We start from the raw sequence: 22,221 nt of genomic DNA, 5'->3' as shown, positions 1-22,221 counted from the left end.
TCTGCAGCCTTCCACGTTGTCAGGTGGGGAATCACCCAGCCAGAGGTTCCCTTTGGCTGCAGGACCTGGTGCTCTCTCTGCCCTGGGTGCCCACAGCTCAGTCCAGTTCAGACAGAAAGGGAGCTGGAGACTCACATGTCAGCAACAAACACAATCCCACTCCCCTCTCCCGCCAGGGCTGGACTTAGATTTTGCAAACCAGCTGAGTCTTGTGCTGTAGATGTTAGTCACGGGGGCAGGTCAAGTGCAAGTGGCAACTTGAGGTCATTCAAAACCAGGTCACCCCATCGGGCAGCTCTTTCCTCCTCCCTCTTCTGATCTCCCAGCTCAGCTCCCAGCACGAGCAAGATCCCCAGCCCCCGAACCAGCACTGCAGAGTGAGATCCCCAACGGCATACAACAGGACCAGTGACGCCCCCTGCACTGTCCCACCAACCCAGGGTGCTAAATGCTCCGCAATGGGACCTAGTGCTTAGAGCAGAGGATGGGATTCAGGATGTCTGGGTTCCACTCCCAGCTGGAGGGAGAGTCGTTTAGAGGCTAGAGGAGGAGAGTGGAAGTCTGAGAAATCCTGGGTTCTAGTCACTGACTCTCTGTCTCACATAAGGCGCATCACTTTAACCACTCGGAGCCTCAGTTTCCCACCCCCAGCAGCACATTGTGGAGAATAATACTTACCACCTTGGTAAAGCTAGAGAGGTCCACTCCTGAGAGTGTTAGTACCGAAGGAGACTGGCAGCATTGCCTAAAGGGTAGCGCCCCGGAGACCTGGCTTCTATTCCTGGCTCTGCAACTGGTTTGTTGGGTGATGTTCAGCAAGTCGCAGCCCTGCTCCATGCCTCAGTTTCCCCATCTGTAAAATGGAGATAACGGGACCAACCTTTGTAAAGCGCTTTGAGATCTACAGATGAACTGCGCTAGATAAGAGCGAGGGGTCATTCTGACAGGTAAATGCAGAGTGTACGTATGCACCAACTAGCAGGACAGCAAGCAACTGCTGGGGAGGGGTTCTTTTTTTGGGGACATCACCTGAATACTTTGGGACGGCACCCCCGCCTTGCCCAGCGAAGGGGTGGGATAATTTAATGAGACAGGCCAAATGCTGGGGACTTCTTTTGTTTTTAAATCAGGCTTTTCTCAGGTCAAACTCCCATTGGGATGGGTTCCCCGCCCCCCAGCTGTGTTACATCCATGTAAAGCCACTGGTGTCAGTGGAGCTACTGCTGACTTACACCAGGGGCCAGGAGAGGTGAATCAGGCCCCTGAACAAAGGCATAGTCACTGCCTGCGCAAGGAAGGGGCAGAGCAAAGGGGATCTGGCCCAAAGCTTTTATGCGGTGCCTCTCTTGGTCCAGATCCAAAGGCCAAGAGAGTGCATGGGAAGCGTCCCAGCCGCCGTCACTGGGCCTTTAGCCCCCAGCCCCTTTTGCAAATGCGCAGGTAAGATTTTATTCCCCAAGGCCATGGGGAAGAAAGACCAAGTCCGGCCCTCTGTAAATTACGTCTCCCCCCCACCCCGTCTAGGTTCGTGATGGTTCCCTCACTGCATCCCGACTGGACGCTGCTGCTGTTCTTTATTCACACGCATGTCACCATTACCATGACGCTCGCACTGCTCTTCATCCCAAAGGTAACCCGCCTCCGGCCTCTTCCCCCAGCATTGCTCTCCCGGAGGCTGCAAACACAATCCTGCTTTCCCTTCCCAGTTACCTTTGGGGTAGATTCCCCTTTTTAAAGCACCCAGAGCCATCCCTAACAAGCTAAACAGCCTGCCTGCTCCTCGGGAACTGCCTGGCCCGCAAGGGATAACCATTTGCAGATGCTGCAGCATTGGAAATAGAGGGGCAGATTTGTCCTTGGATGGACTGAGACAACAGGAAGGCAATGGATACGGCCCTGATTCAGAAACGGTAGGGGACGGTGCAGCAAGGACTGCCCCATGGGACTTTGCAGGGGGACAGGTCAGTCCCTGTTACTCCCCTTCCCTCCTCCAGCCTGCCCAGCAGTGCCCCCCATGCCCAGGGCTGGGGTGCAGAGCTGGCAGAGGGGTAGATAGTGTATGAGGGCTTGCATGTATTGCAGTGGTGGGCAATGCATTCTGGGTTATCCCACTGCACGGAGAGCTGGGAGGAAGGAGGGCCAGCCAAACCAGTCACTCAGGTACCATTCAGGGGTGCTGCCAAAAAACAGGGTACCCAGGCCTCCAGCAGGGGTGACGCACCATTAGCTGCCCTGGCTAGTATCTGAGCGACCGAGGGGTTTAGCGCCAACCACGCCGGTTAACTGGTGCAAAGCTGCAGTGAAGCCAGGGTCTACGGTCTACTGCAGGCTCGGCCCAGGCGGGGTGACGGGAGGCGTCTGTCTTCACTGCAGCGTTCACTCCAGTTATCTACACCCAGGTTGCTCCTCTCAAGTTGGCCTCGCTCAAGGGAGCACGGCCACATGACAGCACCCCAGCGGCTGTGTCCACACCGGCCTTGCGCACGCTCCCGGGGGGGCGGGGGGGGCGTATCATGGGGGGTCTTTGGGAGTCAGTCAAAACGGAGCTAGCCTGCGTCCACACAGAGAGGCCGCTGAGGCAGCTGAGTTTCACTCGATCGGTAGCCTATTCCCTCTCTAAGGCCGAGCAACTGATGTCAACAGCCCCACCGCGCTCGGGAGAAGAGTTCGCGCGTGTGGCTGGGACTCGAGCGAGGGGGGACGCTCCAGGTATAACTCTGCAGCGAAGACATGCCCCAGGCCATTAAGGAGAAAGAGAGGTGAGATGGCGCCGGGCTTTGCAAAGGCATCCAAGAGGAGATAGGTGCATTTGCGGGCCAAACTCCCCCGGCTGCCCTGACAACCCCAGCCTGCAAGCAGCAAGGGCTTCAACCCCTGCCACTGCTCTCTTCCCCCAGTTCTTGCATGCCAAATCACCCCTGCGGGAGGAGATCGCAGCGGAGGTCTACGAGGACGAGCTGGACATGCGGTGCTCGGGCTCCTACCTGAACAACAGCATCACGTCGGCATGGAGCGAGCACAGTCTTGACCCCGATGACATTCGGGTGGGTGGCACACTCAGGACCTTCTTTTGACGCTAGCTATACAGGACTGTGCAGAGTAAGAGTTGCCTTTTGCAGTCTTTCTCCTGAAGCAAACAAAAAAGGGGTGGCGAGGGTTATGCCTGCCCTGGGGCTTTCGTGGATCTCCCTTCCCTCCTCGAGTGAGGGGTGACATCCCTCCGCGATCATGGGACAGGGGGTGGAAGCAGGGGCTGCTTCACCCATCCTCCAGCAGCAGTGGAGAACGTGGGACCGTCAGTAGCAAAGTAGTCAATAAGGCTGACCTCGACAGTGTCATTGTTAGTCTCCAGAGTCAACACTCAGTGGAAATGGGGGCCGGGGGTGTGCCAAGTTTACAGCTTTATCCGGGCCTGATCTGTCAGCCCTTACTCACAGGAGTCACCCCACAGGCCGGTTGGTTCTGTCTGCCTTGCTGAAGACCCAGGCACGGACCGCTGCAGCGGGTCACAAGTGGAGGGTTTTTCCTTTGCACCTTTCGGGGCTAGCAATGAGGAATCTGGTTTTCCAAGGTGCTGAGCACCTGCAGTGCCAGTTGGCTTCAGCAGCTGCTGTGGGCGCCCAGCATCTTGGGCTCTTTATTAATTATTAATTATTATTATTAATCAGGGGTTTAAAAATCCTGCATGAACGGATGGTGCTGGTACAATGGATGGCTATATCCCAGCTCAATCCAAACCCCCTCACCACCGCCCTCCCTTCCTTTCCACCCCTCTTCTGAAGGAAATCCAGACACATTTTACACCCCTGATCAAAAGGAAAATGAACCCAGAGGCTGACGTACATTTCAGAGGTTCATAGGCGCAAAGGGCCATGAGGAGCCTTCCAATGGGATTTAGGCACCTCCTTCTGAAAATCCCACCCCTGAAAAAACACCCCTCAAAAGGACCGGATGATCCAGTTTAATCAAGATTCGCTCTGCGATGTCGCGATCAGCCCAACAACTGGAAATTGGGGCTTAGAAACTCACCCTGGTGAGAGGGGAGGGGAAACTGAGTAAACATGACTCATCCCTGATTGGATCAGATTTCTTATCTCACTATGGGAGGCTGTATAGCTCTCCAGGGTATGTGCTCCCCCATGTCAGCCCAACCCAGGAGCAACCGGTCTTGCTGTTAATTCCTGGGCTTGCAGAGAATAGCTAGAGCTGGGCGGCAAATGGATTTGTTTTCTGTGGAAAATTTGTTTTCTGTAGATGAAAATAAATTCAAAGACATTGGCCGAAAAACAAGAGTTTGATTCTGAACTTCCCCCCGGTGTCTCGTGCACCCGGTTTCCAACATAGGCCTGGCCGGCTGGTTGGCTACCATTTCCCAAGCTAACAGACCTGGTCCTTTCACTCAAGGAGCAGAGGCCTATGGTTTTAGCTCCAAAGCTGAGCCAACCAAGTGGTGGTGTTAAACTTTGATTGAATAAGAGGTTTTTATGTATTTATCTGTGTTCCTTTCTTTTTATCCTCTCTCCTCTGCCTTCCCAAACTCCACTCAACGTGTAGGATGAATTAAAAAAGCTTTACACGCAGCTGGAGGTCCACAAAACCAAGAAGATGACCGCCAACAACCCTCACCTTCAGAAAAAGAGGAGCTCCAAGAAGGGCCTGGGCCGCTCCATTATGAGGCGCATCACCGAGATACCAGAGTCCGTGTCTCGGCAGTGCAGCAGAGAGGGCAAGGAGAGCTCCGGCGTGGGTGGCGGTGGGAGTCGCTCCGGCTCCTACAAAAGAAGGCTTCTGGACTCCGGCAGCTCCAGCGTGAAGGTGAAAGATGACTCCTCCAGGCACAAAGCCCTCTCTCTGAGGAAGTCCCACAGCACCTACGACCACGTGCAGGACACCAAGGAGGGCTCCTCGCCCCCCAGGCGCGACAGCGTCTGCAAGGAACCCCCGCTGCTGGACACCTTGATGAGGAAAAAGCTGGCCAAGAAAGCCGCCGAGAGAACCAAAGGCGATTCCCTGGACTCGGCCCCCCTCGTCTGCAAGTCTGCCAGTGCCCACAACCTGTTGGCGGACAAGAAACCCCTTCACCCCAAACCCTCCCCCTTGCAGAAATCCCTCAGCGTCCTCATGAGTGCCAGAGAGAAGGCCCTGCTGTTGACCAGCCGGGCGTATTTGGAAGACAGCTGTGAACAAGCTGGAGAAAAGGAGGGCAAGGGGAAGGAGGGAGCTTCCACTCCTGCAATGCAATCCTCAGGGCAGGCGGATGGCGGGGAGGCCACTGAGCAGGCCCCGGAGGAAGGGAAGCAGCCGCAGAGCGACGACGTAGTCCAAGGGACCGTGAGCTTCTTCCTGCAAGACAGCTTTGACAGGGCCACCGTTTGCCCCTGGGGGGAGGAAGTGACCCCACCAGACAGCAAGGTGCAGAAACACGTCACGTATGCCCCAATGAAAAGCATCAGCGTTGACAGCTCTCACCTGTCAGGGAGGGTGCCCCCTGCCAGCAGGAGAACACCGCCGCAACCACCCATCAGGTACCAAAGCTTGGCTCACAGTCTCGAAAGGAGCGAGGTTGCCCTCGGGGACGCTCAGGAGCACATGCGGCCTGCCACAGACGCTCCTGGTCAGGGCTCCAAAGATACAGGTGCGCTGATCTACAGCTGTCCATGGGAAGTGGAGGAGCTTGCGGGAAAGATGGATAAGGCAGAGCGGGGAGAAGATAATGTGCAACCTCCGTCCACGCCTGGGAAGAGCAGGCTGCTGTCTGGACCTTCCTTTGCTGCGGAAATATGCCCGTGGGAACTGGCGGAGGAGGAAGGTTTCAATCAGAGTCAGCAGGACCAGCCGAGCAAACCAGGAGGTGCCGAGAAACCAAACAGCTCTCTGGCAAAAGCCCAAAGCCTTAAAATCTCCCCCCAGAAAAGCTCCCTCAAGAGTTTAGGGTTAGCTATTAGAGCGTTTAACCGGGCAAGGGAGAAGAGCAGCATTAAAGGAAGGAAGGAGGACGAGGGGAGCCAGAGGGAGAAAGAGAAAGAAAAAGAGGCTGGCAGTAGACACGATAAGCCCAAACTAGCAGAAACCTCAACGCTATCCATCGGCAGGACGGCAAGGCGAGAGGCCGCAGCCAGAGGTCCTGAGGAAAGCAGGCAGAAGATGAGTAAACAAGCCACCATCTGTCCCTGGGAAGAGGCGAATACAACCCCACCCCAGCAAAACAAGGACGCCAGCAAAATGTTTGAAATATGCCCATGGGAGGTGAGTGTGGAAGAAGCAGATGGTGCCCAAGAGGGGTCAGCGCCAGCCAAAGCAAGCAGCAGAGCAGAAAGGAGGAGTTCAAAAGACACAGGAAGCACCATACGTAGGAAGCTGGAGAGGATGAGGAGCCAGTGGGAATCCATGTGTCCCTGGGAGACCATAAATTCTGGTGGAGCCCTCCAACAATGGAGCATGGATGAGGCTAAAACGTCCCATCACTCCAAGATGGACAGCAAGAATCCCGAGGCATGCCCCTGGGAAACTGCAGAGGTTATAACAAGTGTCAAAAATGAAATATGCCCTGTGGACACAACTGAAGCTCCACCAGTGAAACAGGGTAAAGACAGAGCTCCCAAAGGGGACAAGAGCATCACGCTGAAAGCAGCGGCAGGTCCAGGCAAAACACTGGAGAAGGGAAGCAGCCAGCGAGAGGCCATCTGCCCCTGGGAGAGCTTGGACATGGAGGAACGGTCAGCAAAAGCTGACACAAAACACACTGATCTGCCAAAAGGGACTTCAAAGAAATCTGACAGCACTGAAAGCAGAAAGGCAGAGGTTTGCCCGTGGGAAACAGCGGAGGTCGAAACCAGTGTTAATGCTGAAACCTGGGAGGTGGCTGATGCGCCACCAGAGAAAGGAACTTTATTAAGTAAAGTTGGGGTGACTTCCAAAGAGGATAAGAGCATCAGGTCAAAAGCAACAAGTGCATCTAAAACACTGGAGAAGGGGAGCAGCCAGAGGGACTCCATCTGCCCCTGGGAGACCATGGATGTGAAGGACCCATCAATAAAACCAGTTTCCAAAAGTTTTGATCTATCTAAAGTTTCCTCCAAGAAATCTGACAATGCTGATAACAAAAAGGCAGAGGTTTGTCCATGGGAAAGTGCAGAGGTTGAAACCAGCGTTCAAATGGAAATCTGCCCCTGGGAAGCAGCTGAAACTTCATCGGATAAAGGGAAAATAAAACAGGATAGGGATGAAGCTTACACAGCCAGTTCAAGGGAGACCAGAGATATGCCATCTAAGAAGTTGGAGACAGGGGGCAGCCAGCGAGAATCTCTCTGCCCCTGGGAGAGTATGGATATGGAGGAACTCTCAATCAAGCCTGCTACAAAGAGCCTAGATCTGTATAAAGCTGCTTCAAAGAAATCGCACAGTGTTGAAAGCAAGAAGGCAGAGGTTTGTCCCTGGGAAAATGCAGATGTTGAAGCCACTGTTAAAACTGAAATCTGCCCCTGGGAGGTGGCTGAGACTCCACCAGAGAAAGAAACACAGGAGAAAGTTGGTCTCTCCAAAGGCGACCAGAGCATCACCTCGAAAGCACCAGCGAGTCCATCTAAAATGCTGGAGAAGGTGCAGCGAGAGTCCATCTGCCCCTGGGAGACCATGAGTGTGGAGGAATCCTCTGTAAAAATGGACAGTAAAAGCTTTGAACCGTTCAAAGGCCCTTCAAAGAAATCCGGCAGTGTGGAGAGCAAAAAGGTAGACGTTTGCCCTTGGGAAAGCAAGGAGGTTGAAGCCAGCATTAAAGCTGAAATATGCCCTGGGAAAGTGTCTGAAGCTCCATCAGATAAAGGGAAATTAAGACAGGACACAAGTGCGGGGGAGCAGACAGGTTCAAGAGGAACTGGAGACATCCCATCTAAAATGCTGGAGAAAGGAAGCAGCCAGCGAGAGTCCATCTGCCCCTGGGAGGACTCCTCTATAACAACTGACCTGGACAAAATTTCATCGAGGAAATCTGACAGCGTTGAGAGCAAAAAGTCCGATATTTGCCCTTGGGAAGGATTAGATCCAAAAGCGGTTGAGAAAGAAAGTTCAAAGGCAGAAATATGCCCGTGGGACGTCGAAGGAGCCTTGCCCAGTCGGACTGAAAAGCAGGCCATGGAAACAGCCAGCACAGCTGTTACGGGAACTCCAACAGCCCCACCAAAAAAATCAAAAAATAAACCCATGGGTCAGGCCGAACACAAGCCGCTGCATCGCCTTGTGCCTGACCCCAAGCCCCTGAGAGGTTTCAGCAAAGCCCACAGCATGATGGCAGATGTGCCCCCCCGGGAAGCGGGCGTGGCCAGGTGTCTTAGCACAGGTGGCAGCGGGACGGCAGACATCTGCCCGTGCGAAGCGGAAGGGGCTGCAAAGGATGGAGCAGAAACCAGCAAAACCTCGGAGGCGCGTCGGCTGGAGGCGGGAGATGTCAGTCCCATCCACGCCACCCCAGCCAGAAGCAAAACAGCAGAAAAACGGAGAGAGGAAACCAGGGGTCCCAGCCCAACCAAATCAGACGTCCCATGGGACTGTGAGTAGCTTTTTCCATAAGGGTGGGAAACGGATGCAGATGAGGCGAGAAGGCGACTTCAACCAATGACTGCTTCAATTCTTAGCCCCGCCTACTGCGTGTCCACCAAACCTGGATTAAGGACATGATTGAATCCTACATTGACAGTCGATGGCGTGGGTGACAAAATCCCAGACGCAAATATCCTTGATCCTCTCAGTTAGTGGAAATGAACCACACTTGGACTCTCCATGGGCCACTCCTGTCAGGGGACATTTGCAATTTTCTGCCTTCACTGAAAACCCAAGTCAACTGTGATATTCTGCAGATTCCATCCTTTGTCTGTCAACACATAGCGAGGTTCTGTTGTGTCCTCTTTGTCAAACCAGTGGTATTGGAAAGCGTTAAAACCATCCTCAAAGCCAGCCTCACACACTTCCACCAGCCATATGTCCAACGCAGTCATCTAAAACTGTAACTCACTAAACAAAAAGTCTCGGCTGCAAGCTCTGGTGAAATGAGGAGCGATGTGCTTGGCGTCCATCATATGATTCTTCATTTACAGCTATGTCTCAGTTAGCTGATAGTCTGGAAGTGCATGGAACTCCTTGGTGCGCAACCAATGGGCCCATACAGGAGGATAAATCAAACTTAATGAGGGGTCGATAAGCCTTACACCCAAAATGCTGCTCATCCTTAGCCTATCTGAGGAACCTTACTGCTCCCTTGAGCTACTTACTTTGAGGTTTGTATTTTCCCAAGTCACTGACCCTCTCTCCCAGGCCTGAGCCTGCCAAGGTCACCTCCTGCAAGGTGCTGAGCACCTTGAAATTATTGTTGTTTAACATTTGTATTATGGTGGAGGCCCCAGTCAGGATCAAGACTCCACTGTGCCGAGCGCTGAGTCTGTAATGACAAGGCAGTCCTTGCCCCAAAGAGTTACCAATCTTAGCAACAGAGGGGAGCTAGCCAGTGGAGAAAACATAACACACAGGGGAGGACAAGGCAACAGGGAAACAGTTGTGTTTGGCGTAATTAGCAGCACTTTGGGCACACAACTGGAGTCTAAAATTTGAAGACAACGGGTATTGAGAGACTTCTGCAATTGACAGGCTCGGACCTTGAACGTCAATGAAAAGCCTATTGTGCAGAGCCGAACGAAACATAATAGTGAGGTGGAACATGGGGACAGGGTCAATGCAAAGATGAGGCCGAGTAGGAAAGGGAAGATGCTTTTCAAGTCATTGCCAACAGCCCAACCGATCACTCGTCGAACACTGCAGCCATCTTCATTTTGGTGAAGGGTAGCTCCAGTAATCTAGTTCAGATTTTGAAGCTTGAGATAAACAAACTGCTGCTTATGTTCCACTCCAGTCGCGTGTCACTCTGTTGCCTAGATTTCAAATTAAGTTACTTTCAAATTCCCCACAGAGGCCCTGAACCAGTCACACAAATTTCATGATCTGAAACGAGCCATTTTTGTTTCATTCCAGTGATGCTGGCTCAGTGCCTGCATGTTATTTGTGAGTCAGTGATTCTCTTTTCTCTTGCCACAAATCTCTGGATGTCTTCCCGGGGAATAAACTAACCTTCAGGCCCTTCCAATGCTTCACTTTTAGAAACTTCGGTATTAACGAACCCCAGGGATCACTCACCGCAGTACCAGTGACGCAGCTGGCTAAATACACGGCACTGTTACACTGCTGTCACGGGAACTCCAACTTAAGGGTGTTTATTGTCTTAACTAACAATGCCACTAACTTTCCAAAGCACTTTGTCATTACTGATTACTGTGCGTGTCTGTGTGATCACACCCTGTGCGAACATGCCTAGGGCTACAATTCCGCTTCTTGGCCCAGAAGGCATCCAAGCCTCCCCAGGAAGGGTAATCGCTTTCATTTTCACAGTCAAGAATAGCAAGCCTTCACTTTTAGGCGACACAGAGAGGTGTTTTTCCTGGATGCCTTTATTGTCCTGTCCCCCACCCCACCCTCGCCACCCTGCACCAATTTTTAGGTGGAGTTTGGAGATGTTACGCCTGCTGGAAGCCCAGTCCCCAAAAGGGCCTAATGCTGCAGCAGCCCAAGAAAGGGCCCCTGTGTAAAGGAGGGCATATGCTGGGAGCCTGAGCAGCATGGATCAATGCAGCGGGTCCTTAGGCCCTAGTCAGGAGAGCACAAGTGCTGCTGGGCAAGGACCAAGGTGCGTCAGCAGAGGGGCGTCTGGGAAGCCAGCAGTGCCTACCTGCCCACCCCGTGCCTGGCTCTAGATAGTGCCCCGTTCTCCCCATGACCTCTCCCCTCTCCTTAAAACAGGTGGGAATTGTACAGCGGAAGGTGCACGCAACTTCCTCGCCCTGGAACTTTCCACAGGAGGAAACACGGTGCCTGACGTGGGCAGCGGCAGATTGACAGTAGGACAATTATTGACCGTGGACAGAAAGAGAAATACAAAGGAAAGCTTTCCCCACGAGGAGAGAAATGGGGGGAGAATGGCCAGGGCCAGCCTTAGAGGTCCCCACCCAGCCCCAAGCTCTGCCCAGCTTAGCATAGATCTGAGACCATGACAGAGAAAGCGCTGTGAGAGAGATGCCAGTTCTACCAACTTGATCTTGGCCCTTTCCCCTTCTCTCCAGGAGTCAGGGCTGCTCGGGACAGTAGCTTCCCAGTATTCCTCACCTTTGCCACCTGTCCCATTCAGATGGGAGCAGTGAGGTCAGAGACAGCAAAAGTGAATGTTTTAGCTTCATCCCCCATCGCGTGGCTTTGGCCCAGGATTTGTCTCCTCTCCCCTCCCGTCCTTTACTTTCACTGTGTCCGTAGGGAGTTGCGATGCCGTATAGCGTACGTAACTGTTTCAGCGCTGAATGTCACACGGGATCATCCGATTGTGTAAGAAAATGTACATACAGAGAATAAAGAGAGTTATCTATATCCACAAGCAGAACTACTGGCTGTGATTTATTGCTGGTTTTTCCCATCGCTTCCCTCTCAAGACTCTGGTGTCGCTGAGGCTGCAGCTCAGGGGTAAGGATTACGGAACCATTCATTTCATTATAGGCCCAAGCAGTGCATCGCTTGACAAGCTGGTCTGCGTAACTTTCCCCAGCGCTGTTCCTCCAGTTAGGGGAAGCTTTTGCATACCCAGCCCTCACTGCAGGCCACCCCTTTCCATACAGTATTTAACACAGTCCTTTCACTAGGTGTGGGCTCCAGTGGGCGGAAGGTCACACAGGGAAGCAACTGTATTTCTCCTGACTGGCACTTTGGTGCAAGCGTCTATCTCTGAACAAGAAAACATGGTACTGGAGAGAGGTAGTATGGTCTAGTGAGTAGAGCATTGGACTGGAGATCAGGGGGCTATCCCTGACTCTGCCACTGGACCCTTGAGTAAGTCACTTCCCCCTCACCCTTTGTCTTGTCTACGTAGATTATAAGCACTCCAGGATAGACAGTGTTTGTACACTGCAGCCTTCTGCTGGGCTGGGGCCTCTAGGTGCTAAATAATATGTTAATGGAGGAGACACTACAGGCTTCCCCAAGGCAGCAGAGAGGATACTACAGAGCACACACGTGGAACTTGGAGGGTCTGTTTAACTGCACTGTTAGGGTTGACGGCCAGCGCAGACCTTCCCCTGAGGAGCACAAACCCGTCCAACGACTCCCGTAAGAGAGGAATGGGCACCTTTCACTCAGAGCCCACATGCTATGGATTCTTAACTAGAAACCAGAGCAGGGAAGGCACTTGGGTTGCGTTTTGTGTCGTACAGATTATACCGGGGTGGCCAACCTGAGGCTGAGAAGGAGCCAGAATTTACCAATGGACATTGCCGAAGAACCACAGTGATACATCAGCAGCCCCCCATTAGCTCCCCGCCGCCTGCCAGCAGCCCTGCTGATCAGTGCATCCCGCTCCTTCCCCATGCCTCCAGTGGCATGCAGGAGGCTCTGGGGGGAAGGGGAGGAGCGAGGGCATGGCAGGCTCAGGGAAGGGGGCAGGAAGGAGCGGGGGGCCTTGGGGGAAGGGGTGAAGTAGGGGCAGAGTCAGGGGTTGAGCAGTGAGCACCCTCCCCCTCCCCCACCCCCCCCCCGGCACCGGTAACTCCAGCCCCAGAGTCGGTGCCTATGCAAAGAACCACATATTAACTTCTGAAGAGCCGCATGCCGCTCTGGAGCCACAGGTTGGCCACCCCTGGACTATACCATCAGCTTTGGTCACCACAGCCTCAAAACGGACAACTATCTGAAACTGTGATTTTTCTTAGGTAGCCGCTCCCCTCCCAGCCTGCACGTGGTGGAGCTGTAGAGAGATTTCCCTATAAACCCTGAGCCCATGGGCTGACTATCCTCCAAAAGCTCTGTTTAGAAGACGCTCCTTTGGGAAAGGCGGGGGGATCTGGGTTCAAAAATAAAGGGATTCTTAAAGAGGTCTATTGCTGGCTTTGCTCGCAATGGAGAGAGAAAGGCCTTGGCTGAGATTTTAGAAATACTCCACTCACAGGAGATATTTCAGAATTAAGCAAGAATAAGTAGTTAAGAGACTCTTACTACAGGCATCATATGGAACAGATGGGATCGACTCTCCTCTGAGGCAGAAAAAATAATGCTCTCAAATCCCACTGCACATGGCCTCCTGAAGAGGGTCAAGTAGCATACAAGAGGTTCTGGCATCTGCTAAAACATGAACAACTGGATTGTTAGTAAGAGCAAAAGGAATGAGTCTGAGGACAGGTCAAGAGAGCACCATTGGCTTCTCCCCCAAGAGACCAAACACGTAAGCTGTAGTGTAAGCACTTGCCAAACCCTGCACTCTGGGAAAACCTGGGAGACTGAAGAAAATGGAGTGTCTCCTGCCTTAGGTGTACTCCACTCCACTGAGAAATCAGGAGGGGCACTTACGCATTTTTAAGAAATGTTTCTATTTCTAAACCAACAAAATGGGGCTCTTTCTTTAGGTTGCAAGCTCTCTGGGACACGGACTGCAGGGTACAGCATCTGTCACCGAGTGCCAAGGTAAAATATGACATGGTAATTTTCTAATAACGCTGTATTCCCACTAGGTGCGGTCGTCGTTCCTCAACCTGCAAACGTATGTAAATTTCAAAAGGCAGCTACATCCATACTGGGATTGCTCTGAGGACTAGGAGCCAGCGGTATTCTAGCTAGAGCTGCATCTTGTGACCTCATTCAAGTCACTTGCTCATCATCCTCTCCTTCGGAAAGCCAGCTAGGACGCTGGAGACTTAGCTGGTTTAAGACATGAAGCCTACTTTGCTACTCTCCCAGGGTGAGTGACAGGGCAGTTTCTATTTACTAAACAGAACGCCCCAGCCAGGCTGCTCTGCTACCTTCACACCACTTCCCCCAGCGCAGTGAGACGCAGACAGAGCAAGGGGGACGCTGATCCCCAAAGCAGCCCTGGCAAGCAGAATGCCAACTCACAGCAAAAAGGGAGAGAGGAGCTACATGAACAGCCCAAGGAGGGAGGGAGGAGCCCGTAGCCGGTTGGGAGCCTTTTACTTCTCTCACCGGGACACAAGAGTGAGGCAAAGGTAACAGATGACTCAAGCTGTCCTACTGGGAAAGCAGGGCTGCAAAAACTTGTGAGAGTGCAAAAATGTCCCGCCAACCCGCCCCCTGTAACCACTGTCAGCAATATACCATCATCCATCTTCATGATCAGCCATCAGATACAGACCTTCCAGACGCATCGACGGCAAAACCTGCTGCCTCTTGGGCTGCAAATGGCAATTTACACACCTTTCTGGGTCAACAAGCCCATGGTGTTTTATTACATTACAGGCGCAGTATTACAACCCCATCTGGGAGCTCCCCATTTCTGGGTGCAAGATGGGTGGACGGCAATTTACAGCCTGGTTTCCAACCTTCGAGCGGGAGAGTTTGACGCTCGCCTCCCACAGATTGTTATTGTGACTATAGGGGCACAAGCAAGGGAGGAGAACAGGGGGTTCAGAATCACAGAATCGAGGCGTGGGCACCACCCACCGAGGCAAACTAGGGGAAGGAAAAAAGAAAAGAACGGTACTCCACACCCATAGACACTCCTCTGGCAAATGAAGCAGGGACATCAGTCCCTGCACTGAGGGTTGCTTAATGAGCAATTCTGAAGATGGGGGATTACTGGTCTCCAGAACAAAACTGATACAGTTTGAGAGGCAGCACACTTGACGGCGTGTGGTACGGGGAAGAGCCGACCCACGCCAGGCAGCATTCTGCTCGTTGTAAGTTTCTCTGCACAGACTTCTCTGATGGCGTCTCTGCTCAGTTGGAATAGAGGCCCGCAGTCATGCTGATCACACAACCGAAGAGCGGTCACGTCTCTGGTCTATTGCTTTCTCACCCGCCGTCGCTGCCCCATCCATCTGCCGTTATTTGTACCACTGCGTCTGTTTGGACTTTGGCATTTCATACTGGATCTCATCAAATTCTTGCGAGGGGTCCAGGATGGGGCCAGGGACCATCACCGTCTGAGAGAGCAAAACACCGAATTAGCTTGCCATCAGACTGACTGCAAAGAAGCTCTGTACTGAAAGCCCCTGAGCTAACAGAAAAACACCTTCCCAGGCTACAAAGCCAACCACAGGGTTATGGCACTGCATAGCCCTCCAGAAGAAAGATGGCCAGATGGTGCATGGGTGATGGGAGCATCCATGCCATTTCTCTCGTCTCAGCAGCCTTCCTTAGCTGGAGCCTGTTTGCTGTAACAGGTGTTTGGCAAAGCAGTAATAGCCCATGCACGTCTCTGCCTGGCCACATGCAGCAGCAGCAAGCCCGGGGGGTGTAAATGGCCAAAAGGGGTTGATCTCCTCCTCCAATCAGCTCTCAGTCCAACAATAATCAGTGTCTATAGCATATTCCAGCTGAAGACCTCAAATGCTTTACAAACCTTAGCTGATTAAGCCTTCCAACATCCCAAGATTTGGTCAGCATTATCCCCATTTTACAGATCGGGAAGTTAAGTCAATCACTGGAGGACACATAGCATGTCTGTGGCAGAACCAGGACTAGAAACCCAGATCTCCTGTGCTTTAGCCAGAAGACCATTCCTCTCCCTGTGCCTCCCACACCATTCAAACCCCAAAGCTCCTAGTCCCCATTCCAACCAGCTGCACCAGGCTGTGGCTCAACTATATTTAGCCCCACGTATTATTCTTTGCCCGAATTGTTGTAGCATTGTTGTAAAATCCGAATCACACAGAGCGGCAAGAGGGGCTGGTGCGTGCGCCAGAGAGCCTCCAGCAGAAGCAAGAAACGCTACCAGCAGTGAAGCTGCCAAGGTCCTGAAAGAGCAACTTTTGAGCGCAGGACTTGGGGGGTGGTTTTGCAGACTTATCACGTAGTCTACAAAGCAGGAGTGGGTGCCCGCTCTCAGATGTGTTACCTTGATAATGGGGTCCTTTGGCGGAGCCCAGGCTGGCACGATCTTGCCGTGTACCCTCCAAGAGCCATAAGGGTTGACCAGGTGCCTCTCAAATACGACATACTCCAAGACGTCTTTCGGCACCTGCTCCCCACCGTACATCAGCCGCCCAAACCGGTCATAGATAGCCAAGGTCTGTAGGAAGAACCATGAAACCTGTCATGCTGACATCAAACGAGGGCTGGCTGTGCGACAACACGCAGATAAGAGACCGTACCTGCCGGGTGTGCATGCGGACTGTCACCTGTCCATACAGGTTGCCCTTGTTCACCATATCTGGGCACCGAATCTGAACCACCCTGGGAGGCTCCAGCGACTCCACAAAGTTCCAGCGGATGGTATTGTATCTGTTCCCACGCACCATTTCCTAGGGAGAAAATGACGTCACTTAGCAACACGAAGACGAATTGGTCAACAGGCTCCTGCACTCAGAGGAGAGAGACACTCCAAATCCATGAATGGATAAGTGCGCCATCTGAGCTCACGTGGCGCGATGGTGGGAGACGCAGAACATGAGGGGTTAACCCCAGGCCCCCCCGGTCACAGTGCTGAGCACTGTTACAAAAACTCAGTGTCTCTAGGGCACCCTAAAGGGTGCTTAGCTTTCCATGGGATATGGATGAGCCCCTTCCAGTATCACCCTTACCCCAATACAAAGGAACTCAAAGACAGGGTTTAATTTACACTTTTCCTTAGCACTGTTTTAGCAGCATCTTAGGGAAATGAGAACAAGGTTGCTCTCAACTGAACTAGGCCTCCCCATACATTTCCAAGGCAACAGAAATTAACGTGGCTTTGTTTACTTCCTTTGTTCAAACAGGGACCCTTGGTTAGTTGCTGTGGCAGAGCCAAAGGGGCAGCTACAGCTCTCTTTGGGCCTGATTCTGTTGCCACCGAAATCAGCGGGGGAGTCTGGTATTCTCTCCAATGCGGGGAGCAAGCCCATTGTGGAGATCCTACAAAAATGATGTTCATTGTTCTCTAAAAGGTAGATCAAATTCTGGTCCCATAGTACACAGCAGCATCCCTTCAGCTCCAGTCAGATCCCAAACTCATGTGTTTACAAGACACATCCATTCTGCCCCCGAGATGAACACGGACTGTATGCGACGAAGTGCCTGGTCCTTAACTCCCAGCTTGACTTGTGTTCTGCCTCATTTCTCGGAGTACAAAGAAAGGAGACAGCTGATGGTTCAGCCCGTTCGTGGTTTCTAAAGGACATGCTGACTCCAGATAAATATTTACCGGGTAGCAGCGTTCAGTCACCAGGGAGTGAAGTTTCTGCTTGTTGAAACTGTAAAGTGAAATACACCACATTACTCCGATGCACATGCTGAAAAGACACACCCAAGAAGCCCTGCTTCCCATACATGTTGTATATAATCCACTGGCAAAATGCAAAGGGCTGAGCTGTGAACTGGGATTTCAGATGAAGGACAGAGCACAAATGGAACCAGGCCCCAAAGGCAATGACATTTAACAGCAGGTCTCCCTTGGGAAGCCAAATATGTCTCAGCTGTTTTATTGGCGGTTAAAACTAAGCAAGATGCAATTTTGAAGTGTGTTTTGTCTTATCACTGGAAAATGGTGCAAATCAGCATGACATTGTAACACTTAGGATCAAAACAATGCCTCCGGGGCCTGATTTCCATAGGTGCTGAGCGTTCACGTTTCCACCGATTTCAGTGAGAGCGGCAGATGCTCAACAAATCTGGAAATCAGGCTCCAGATATGTTTGCCACCTCTTGTTTCTTGCTGTCCTTGTCAGCTGGAATTAAAGGAGTATTGGCCTATGGCATCTCAACCACCTCTTATTCATGGAGGCAGCAGCAGGAAATACATAGCACCTGAGAAACAAAGACGATCTACTAAAAAGAGAGGAGGAAAGAATATGGCACATAAGTAGGGCAAAAGGAAAGCCCTGAAAAACCACAACACCCAGAAAGAACAATTCTTACTTTTCAGAGTAACAGAATTTTGCGAATTCTTACTTTGTCAGGCAATTGTGAGCTTCAATGAATATCTCCTGGGCCTTCTCCGGGAATGTTCTAGTGCTGAAGTCAGGATCATAATCTTTTACCTTCCGGATTCTGCAAAGACAAGGATAAGAAATGCTTTATGATGGGAGCTGGTCTGATGCCCTCCGCGTCCAATGGCTTACAGCTAATATAGTGCCCTCGAGCAAAGAGCAATTCAGAACCCTCATATCCTCCAGAAGATCAAGACAGTTTCACTTGCTTTAATCCCATTTTCCATTGCGGAGTCACTGATTAGGGACTCCCTGATGACACAGAGTCTCCTTGCGCCCAAGATAAGCTATTACATGGGTGTAGTGTGTGGTCTAGAATAACCAACCACCATACAACACTTAACATTGCAACAAAAGTCAGGCAATTCACCCCGCAACTAGTGCCCCGCGCTCACTCCCAATGGCAGAGACTCATGTTGAAGTTTCCGATCGGTGGCTTTGCAAGTGAGCAGAGGCCGTGAACATGGAAGGGAAGTAGAGAGGAAGGATAGCCTTGTGATTAAGCTACTGGAGTGGGACTCAAGAGTTTGAGGTTCAATTTTCAGCTCTGCCCCGACCCCCTTGTGTAACCTTGAGCAAGTCATCTAATCCCTGTACCTTGGTTCCCCAAAAGGGGGATGATGCTACTTCCTCTCTCCTCCCACCCTTTGTCTTGTCTATTTAGACTGTAAATTCTCTAGGGCAGGGTCGGTCTCTTACTCTGTCTACACAATGTCTAGCAACGTACAGCACCAATCTTAGCTGGGAATTAGGGACACGAGTGTAACACAAACAACAACAAATGAGAGTCTAGCCATCGTCTATCAGGAGGTAGCACATCACGGACACGGTCCCCTGGGGACAAAACACCGATGAGTAAATCACAGCCCCCCCCCGCCCCAAGATTATTTGACGGTATCACAGAGTTAGCAGCACTGACACAGGACAGTACAGCAATAAGGCAAGAGCCAGGTGGAAAAACTGAGCATCCTACAGTTGCAAGCAAGGCTTTGCAGTGGAATTGCTGCTACACCGAAGCAGCTCCTGAACGGAAGCCTGGGATACATACGCTAATTGTGAAGCAGCACTCTGCTTCAGCTGCTCCGCTCTTTGCTTCAGCCCCTCCTTTGACAGAGAAGACAAGCGGGCATCACCCTCAGGAGGCACATAGGGGTCAAAAATTCCAGCTGTGTCAGAGAGAGAGAGAGAACAGGAAGAGATCAATACCATGGCAACAGGTTAAGTTCTTCAAGAAACATGAAAGTCTCAAGAGAACAAACAGGTGAAATACTAGACAGCCAGGGAGAAGTAGGAAACTGGATTGCCTGTTTACTCCCTAAATATGTTTTTATCCCAAAACCTAAAGGAAGGGACAGAAGTACAGTGGGGATTAAAAATCTCAGAGGTTCAACAATGGTCGCCAATCACTGCTAGGGCACTGGCCCCAAAACAGCACAGGTTTGGACCTAAAGTTACCACCATCTTTTGGCTCTTGGGTGGCCCCTGTGAGAGGTGTTTGGTGAGTCTCAATCCAGGTTCCACAACACACGAAACACCACCACAATCAGCAATAACTGGCCCACTTCATGGCAGACTGGGGTTGAATGGATCAGAGAGACCAGACACCCCTCTCAACCCTAGAGGCGGTCCCTGCAGATCACAGAAAGGCACGTTCCTGTGGGGGAAACGAAAGCTTGCCATGCACCATCCATCCCATCTCTGATCCATTAGTCTGGCACCATTCAGCAGCACTAAATAGAAGTTAAGTGTGAGGGTTATTCTCTCCATGAAGAGGCAGTGAATGTAATCAGAGGCAACAGCCCCATTTTGAACCAATTGACAAAGGTCCCAGATTTCTTAGGTTACTGGTCCCACACTTCCACCTAGGATTAGTTCTCCCTCTATCCCACATCCAACTCGCACCCCTAGAAGACACCAACACCATTTTGATCCTGTTCCTACCTGTGCAGGCAAGATGGATGGGGCGTTCTGGGGGCTCATAAGGGATCACAATGCCTGCAGCCCTGGCTTTCAGCTTCTGCTCCTCCTGAGTCATATGCTTGGCATTGACAGAAGGAGGGACAAAGTGCCGTCTCTTTGTTCTCACTGGGACCAGAAGCGAGGTCTGAGTCAGTCTAGTAGGACTGAGTAAGGGTTCTACACCCTGAGGAAAAGATGCAGATAGTCAAGCACCCAGCCTTCCTAGCCACCTCCTCACCCCCCCGGCTCACTCGGCATCCCCCCACCAAACAGCAGAGCCTCCCCCTGCAGCTCAATTTGCATGCCCCCACATGCTCACTCTGTATCCTCCCTAAAACTCACAGCCTTCCCGCAACTCACTCTATATCCCCCCAAACCTCACAGCCTTCCCCAGCTCACTATACACCCCCAAGTTCTACAGCCCCCAGCCTCAATCTGCATCCCCCAAAACGCCACAGCCCTCCCCGGCTCACTCTGCATCACCCCCCAAGCCCTGCAGCCTCCCCCCTCCGGCTCACTCTCCGTCACCCCCCAAGCCCCGCAGCCTTCCCCCCCGGCTCACTCTCCGTCCCCACCCCCCAAACCCTGCAGCCTCCCGCCCCTCGGCTCACTCCGCGTCACCCCCCAAACCCCGCAGCCTCCCCCCCGGGCTCACTCCGCGTCACCCCCCAAGCCCCGCAGCCTCCCCCCCCTCGGCTCACTCCGCGTCACCCCCCAAGCCCCGCAGCCTCCCCCCCCTCGGCTCACTCCGCGTCACCCCCCAAGCCCCGCAGCCTTCCCCCCCGGCTCACTCTCCGTCCCCACCCCCCAAACCCTGCAGCCTCCCGCCCCTCGGCTCACTCCGCGTCACCCCCCAAACCCCGCAGCCTCCCCCCCGGGCTCACTCCGCGTCACCCCCCCAAACCCCGCAGCCTCCCCCCCTCGGCCCACTCCGCATCACCCCCCAAGCCCCGCAGCCTCCCCCCCCTCGGCTCACTCCGCGTCACCCCCCAAGCCCCACAGCCTTCCCCCCTCGGCCCACTCCGCGTCACCCCCCAAGCCCCGCAGCCTCCCCCCCCTCGGCTCACTCTCCGTCACTCCTCAAGCCCCGCAGCCTCCCCCCCGGGCTCACTCCCCGTCACCCCTCAAGCCCCGCAGCCTCCCCCCCCCCGGCTCACTCCGCGTCACCCCCCAAGCCCCGCAGCCTCCCCCGCCTCGGCTCACTCCGCGTCACCCCCCAAGCCCCGCAGCCTCCCCCCCCTCGGCTCACTCCGCGTCACCCCCCAAGCCCCGCAGCCTCCCCCCCCTCAGCTCACTCCGCGTCACCCCCCAAGCCCCACAGCCTTCCCCCCCTCGGCCCACTCCGCGTCACCCCCCAAGCCCCGCAGCCTTCCCCCCCGGCTCACTCTCCGTCCCCACCCCCCAAGCCCCGCAGCCTCCCGCCCCTCGGCTCACTCCGCATCACCCCCCAAACCCTGCAGCCTCCCCCCCGGGCTCACTCCCCGTCACCCCTCAAGCCCCGCAGCCTCCCCCCCAAGCTCACTCTGCGTCACCCCCCAAGCCCCGCAGCCTCCCCCCCCTCGGCCCACTCCGCGTCACCCCCCAAGCCCCGCAGCCTTCCCCCCAGGCTCACTCTCCGTCCCCACCCCCCAAACCCTGCAGCCTCCCGCCCCTCGGCTCACTCCGCGTCACCCCCCAAGCCCCGCAGCCTCCCCCCCCCTCGGCCCACTCCGCGTCACCCCCGAAACCCCGCAGCCTCCCCCCCCCCGGCTCACTCTCCGTCATCCCCCAAGCCCCGCAGCCTCCCCCCCGCGCTCTCTGCGTCCCCCGCCCAGCCCCGCAGCCTCCCCCCCCCCGGCTCACTCTCCGTCATCCCCCAAGCCCCGCAGCCTCCCCCCCGCGCTCTCTGCGTCCCCCGCCCAGCCGGCTCCACCTGCAGGCACCGCCCGAGCGGCAGGAGCCGGGACAAGCCCCGCTGCATGGGGGCCGCCATCTTGGATCCGCATTGCATGACGGGATGGACGGCGCCAGGGCCGAGGGGCGGAGCCAGTGCTGAGTCCGCAGCGGAGTGGAAAATTCCACGGGCGGCTTCCTGATTTCCCCTCCCCCCGCTCAGTGTGCGCGGGGGGGCGGGGGGAGAGAAGAGATAGGGAGCCCCCCACGCGCAGTGTGCACGGGGGGGGGGAGATAGGGAACCCCCCCAAGCTCAGTGTGCACTGGGGGGGAAGGAGAGGCTATAGGGAGCCCCCCAAACTCAGTGTGCGCGGGGGGAAGGAGAGAGGGATCCCCC

General features: G+C 53.8%; 1 protein-coding gene across 1 annotated transcript; it reads right to left on the bottom strand.

The window, feature by feature from the left end:
* Positions 1–14,284: 14,284 nt before the first annotated feature.
* MRPL45 (mitochondrial ribosomal protein L45) lies at positions 14,285–21,942 on the bottom strand. Its single transcript, XM_077806508.1, has 8 exons — positions 21,865–21,942; positions 19,935–20,136; positions 19,042–19,159; positions 17,956–18,054; positions 17,210–17,258; positions 16,182–16,331; positions 15,926–16,099; positions 14,285–15,011 (listed from the first exon to the last, which is right to left on the bottom strand). Exons 1-8 carry the CDS (start codon positions 21,940–21,942, stop codon positions 14,913–14,915), a joined length of 969 nt encoding a protein of 322 aa, XP_077662634.1. The 3' UTR covers positions 14,285–14,912.
* Between the last annotated feature and the right edge of the window lie 279 nt (positions 21,943–22,221).

The sequence above is a fragment of the Eretmochelys imbricata genome, chromosome 27 (assembly GCF_965152235.1).
Source record: "Eretmochelys imbricata isolate rEreImb1 chromosome 27, rEreImb1.hap1, whole genome shotgun sequence".
Classification (NCBI taxonomy): Eukaryota; Metazoa; Chordata; order Testudines; family Cheloniidae; genus Eretmochelys; species Eretmochelys imbricata.
Note: the sequence above shows the minus strand (reverse complement) of the source record. Positions and strands in the feature narration are given on the sequence as shown.